The sequence below is a fragment of the Plasmopara halstedii genome (genome assembly GCF_900000015.1).
Source record: "Plasmopara halstedii genome assembly, contig: Scaffold_292, whole genome shotgun sequence".
Classification (NCBI taxonomy): Eukaryota; Oomycota; class Peronosporomycetes; order Peronosporales; family Peronosporaceae; genus Plasmopara; species Plasmopara halstedii.
Window position 1 is genome coordinate 1,168,302 of NW_020187213.1, and position 4,797 is coordinate 1,173,098.

General features: G+C 41.8%; 1 protein-coding gene across 1 annotated transcript in view; it reads right to left on the minus strand.

The window, feature by feature from the left end:
• PHALS_06068 (TRANSPOSON TY4-H GAG POLYPROTEIN-RELATED) overlaps nt 1–4,157 on the minus strand; it is a gene marked incomplete at both ends in the record, with an annotated part of 4,732 nt that extends 575 nt beyond the window's left edge. The window contains 2 exons of the mRNA XM_024723418.1: nt 3,666–3,810; nt 3,897–4,157. Of these exons, the coding sequence (XP_024574396.1) occupies nt 3,666–3,810; nt 3,897–4,157 (406 nt within the window). The remainder of the gene's footprint in view (nt 1–3,665; nt 3,811–3,896) is intronic.
• Nucleotides 4,158–4,797: the final 640 nt, after the last annotated feature.

A 4,797-nucleotide genomic window follows, 5' to 3' on the forward strand; every position in this document is an offset into this window, starting at 1 on the left:
AGCAGTATGTTACACTTTAAGCTGTTATGTGAAATGGGACATTCCGAAAGTAACATCACATAACGTTTCAGTGGAAGATCCTTTATTCATTCATATATTATAAAAAGTTATGGAATGCGCTGCTGCTAATTTAGAAGCGGCGTCGTGGTACTACATCCACGGGAGCGCCAAAAACTTACGCCATTCACTCTTTGCTCTGTGTGCGAAGTCGTCAAAGTGTCGAGGTCTTAAGCGGGAACAGATCCCTCGGACAATGGACGATCGCCCGCAATCATTTTTTAGTAGTATATTATTAAGGCATAAACCATAAAATTTACCCTGTACAAGCTAAAATGTAAGCATTGGCTGGATCACGTCTGCAACGAAATTTTCTAATCATCAAAAAAGTTCTATTATGTTCTTTTTCCTGTGCAAAAATAATGCAGTAAGCAGCAAATTTATTCTACTTACTTCGGTAATGTGGTCACAACATTTTTTTGGAACAATGAACCAGATTGAATCATGCATTAAAATTTTTGATTTATGGATGTGATCCAACAAGATAATTTATTGACCATCTGTAAGCTGTCATCAGAATTGTCTCGTAAGGCTGCGAAGAAAAACAGGCGTAATGATTCATTTACGGGGAGCTCAAGCCTTTTTTTAATTTCAAATGGAGAGAAATGATCAGAGAAAGCTGATATTTGTCGCATTTCTCTTTTTGATCATAAAGGATTTGGGCTTGAGAAACTGTTTTACTTGAAATCTGAGATTATCTGCGCAGCAATATACGACATCTATCAGCAAAGCGACTATTTCAACGATATATCCAACACTCGATTTTAAGCTTAAAATAACAATTTTCGATATCATACTGCTTCATATTAAATAAATTTTATGCTTCGGATTTCAGTTGTAAGTCAAAAATTGAGATGATTGCTTACCTTGGTATCGTTAAAATTAGAGGTGACCAACAACAGGAGCTAAGAAAACAGCTGCATAAGCACGTCAATATTACCTATGTTGCCATTTATCAGTGAATAGGTTGTGTGTGGTATAGAGCTGTCTTTGATATCAAGCCCCGCAATAGAATTTTAAATATCGGTGTGAACGCAGAAATAGCGATGATCGATCTGGGGTCTGTCCTTCAGTAGTAGCACACGCTGTAGCCTCAAACTAGAATGCGTCGTGTATTTAATTTGGTCAGGACAGCAAGCGTTCATGTAATTTCTTACGTAGAATGGTAATCCTTTTTTTGAACAGATAAAGTCGGAGTTTAAGTTTCTACCCTCTTGCTGACAGACAGTACAGCATCATCCGATCTGGATGCCTTGCTCTACAAGGCTGGCCTCCAGAACTGCCTCACTTCCAATTTTTAATTCACGAGGTCCGCCATCAACCACTTTCATTACTACTTGCTTCCACGACCACTGCCACATTAACGACTGTTGTCTGCAATGCGTTTGGCTTTTATCATCCTCTTCGCTTTGATAGCACTATCTGAAGGCGTCAAATCTGATCCAAAAGCCCTCAATCCGCCCAAATCTTCAAATTTGCATTCGACCCAATCGTCTCCATCCAAAATATCGAAAAATCAAGGCAAGCTTAAAAGGGTTTTTGGTAAGGTGGTGAGTAATATTCAGCAAAAAAAAAATGTCGCGAACGTCATCAAGGAAATGGGTAAGCTTCATGTCAAGCCCAACAAGTAAGCTCTAAACATAGCTCATTCATGTAAATGGTAAGAACAAATGGGAAAGGGCTTGTAGGTAAGACATATCAAAGAAATAAGCTTGTCAAGTCGAGTTTAATACACATCAGAATTCTTTTCACATCGAGTTCAAACAAAAAAATGCTGTCAACTCTAGCATTCAAATGTTAAAACTTGAACACAGCACTTCCGACTGTGAATTCCCTAAACGACTTCATACGATTTTCTAATATCATCTAATTGATTTATTATTCCCTTGTCCGCTTACATTCAAAGTGAGATCCACTTTAAAATCAGGTCTTGTACAGCCACACCTGGCGAAGCCCCATGAGTGAAGTTTGGCAGAATCGCAAACAGGTCATTACCTGTAGTTATAATCAAGTAACCGATTAAGAGACGTCAAATGGATTGCGCGGAGCGACAGCAGCCTGCTTATTTGATGATTTTTTTAGAATAATAAATCTCAAAAATACAAATAAAATGATGGTAGCACTTATTATTTCCTTATTAAACTTTAGTTGGCTGACCAGCACTAACCTTTCGTCTGTCGTCGAAGCTGAACTGCCTTGATTCTATCCATGAAAGACTCCCCGTACTTCCGGTATGAGAACCGCGAGGCGAAGCTGCAAATTACAATATTTCATGCTGAGAATCTTGGTTGCGAAGTCAAATAAGAATGTAAACATGCACATAATGCAATGCAACTCCAATTCTGTCATTTGTTACTCGTCCTGCGCTTGCGGTTAACCGCAGTCAATCACTATTGTTCCAATGCTTGGCATTAAAATTTTGTTTTACCCCGAGACAGTACCTTTGACATTGGCCGGATTTTAAAAAGCTTCCAAAACATCAGCCTAGTCCACTTAGCTAGAATCTCTTACGTAAAGTGTATGTGCCGACGAGACATTTCGTCAAATCTAACATCAGCGATCTATATTTGCAATGTGTTGTTATGTGTTGAGAAGATGGCAAGAACCGAAGTGAATACATTTAGGTCCTTAGTTTGATAACTCTGTGCTACATCTAAGCCTGTCTTTCTAGATACTTTTTAGAGGCTTTTGAATGTAATGTTATTTATCTAGACCAATGAACGACTATCATTATGTCCGTAATCAGCATCCGTAATCATAATAGTAATTGTAAACATGACCGTAATCCTTGTGACGTCGTTCACATGCATTCAGCGGTGTAAACTTAACACTCCCCTTCATCGCTTTTGTTGAGTGAGCTTTGTTGGTGACTTGGTCTTGATACCTGTTGCTTCTCGCAGAAACTTGAGCATCTTGGTTCTAAGCGCCTTGGTGAGCATATCTGCAAGCTGACGCTTTATTTCGTGTAGCCAATCTGGAGTAATCCATGCTAAACGTTCTCTCGAATAAAGTGATGTTTAATATCCACGTGCTTTGTATGACCGTGGTAGCCCGCATTGCTTACCAAAGCTATCACACCTTGATTGTCTTCCCATATTTACGTGCCTACCTTTCGTTCTTGAATAATGCCCTTGAGCATTGCGCGCATCTTAGGTACTTCTTGTGTGCACAAGCTTAGCGCCATAAATTCTGCTTCTGCGGAACTTAATGCGACGGTTCTCTAATACTTGGACTTGAAAACAACCGGAGCGTTTTCAATATTGATCAACACACCTGGAACAGACCTTCTGTCATCGGTGTTGTTACCCCAGTCTGCATCCGAAAAAGCTTCAACTATCACCTTTCCAGTATTTCCTTGGTAAATAGTCCCATGATGACGTGTCGAATTTAAGTAGCGTAGTATACGAATTGCGGCGTTTCAATATGGTACCCCGGGATTCTCGAGATATCGAGACAGTTGGATAACAATATATGCGACGTCCGGCCGAGTGCAAGTTGTAATGCAAAGCAGATATCCAATCGGTGAGCGGTATGGTCTTGACCGCATCTCTGAACGCTCAGCTTTAAAGGTGGTTACTGTGACGTTGACAGTTTAAGACAGGACGTACACAGATTGTCGACGTCCTTGGCGTTTGTCTGTTCAAATCGCTCAGCCACGTCGCTAATATACCGTGTCTGCTTGATCATTAGTGTGGAAGCTGACCTGACGTGGTCGATCTCCATGCCCAAGATGACCTTCACCATACCAAGATCCTACATATTGAATACACTTATTAGAATCTCTTTGACCTCTAGAGTCTCGCTGCTCGTCTTGGCTGCAATGATCATATCAGATATACCAATACAAAACCTTCTTTTCCTTTTTCTACGTAGACGTATTGATCCGCTCCACGTTCGGCAAACTTGCCCGCCGACAATAAACGTCTGTCAAGTCCAGGGATAAGCAGCTTTTCCATCACCGATATGCGTATTCCTTCGACGCCGATAAGCTTCAATGTTCCAGCTCCTTCGTCGAAAAAATTCCTGCCGTCTGCAATCGTTACCTTGACGTTGGCTTCAAGTCGCGTCAAGTCGATCAAGCCATTTTGGTGAGGAGTCATGTGTGACGTCGCACCACTGTTAATCAGCCAACTTGCTGATTGCTCCTCCCCACAGCAAATACTGCATCATTACCGCTGTAACGGCTTCTGGACCCGTCTCATATGACCAGTCTGGTCACAACTAAAGCACTTGCCCTGAAAACCGCCGTCCTTGCGTAGTGCGTAATTCTTGCGACCACTTCCTCGTCTGCCCTTGATCCGTCCGTCATTGCCTGAGCGGGAAACGCTTTCTCACTTGCTTCCTTCTTTTGTAGCCTGTCTGACCCCTTCAGCAGCTTCACCTTAACTTCGATCGGAGTGATGTCCTTGGCGTTCTCCACAATAGAAGAAATCATCTCATATTCCGCTGGCAAGCTGCTCAAAAGCATCATCAGCTGCCTTAATTCATCCACCGACTCTTCCATCGTATAGAGACCCATTACCAGCATGTTAAACGCGCTCAGATATTCTACGCCCAGATTTTCAACCAGGCGAGTGCCACTCTCCATCTTATACTCATGAAGGCGACGTGTCATCGTGACACGGTTGTACATAGTGGGGCATTTCTAGATATCACGAAGCGTTCCCCATCGTCCAAGGGACGAGTAGCAGACCGAATCTTGGTCTGGTGCTGAATCTCGACACCCTGGACAATTATACA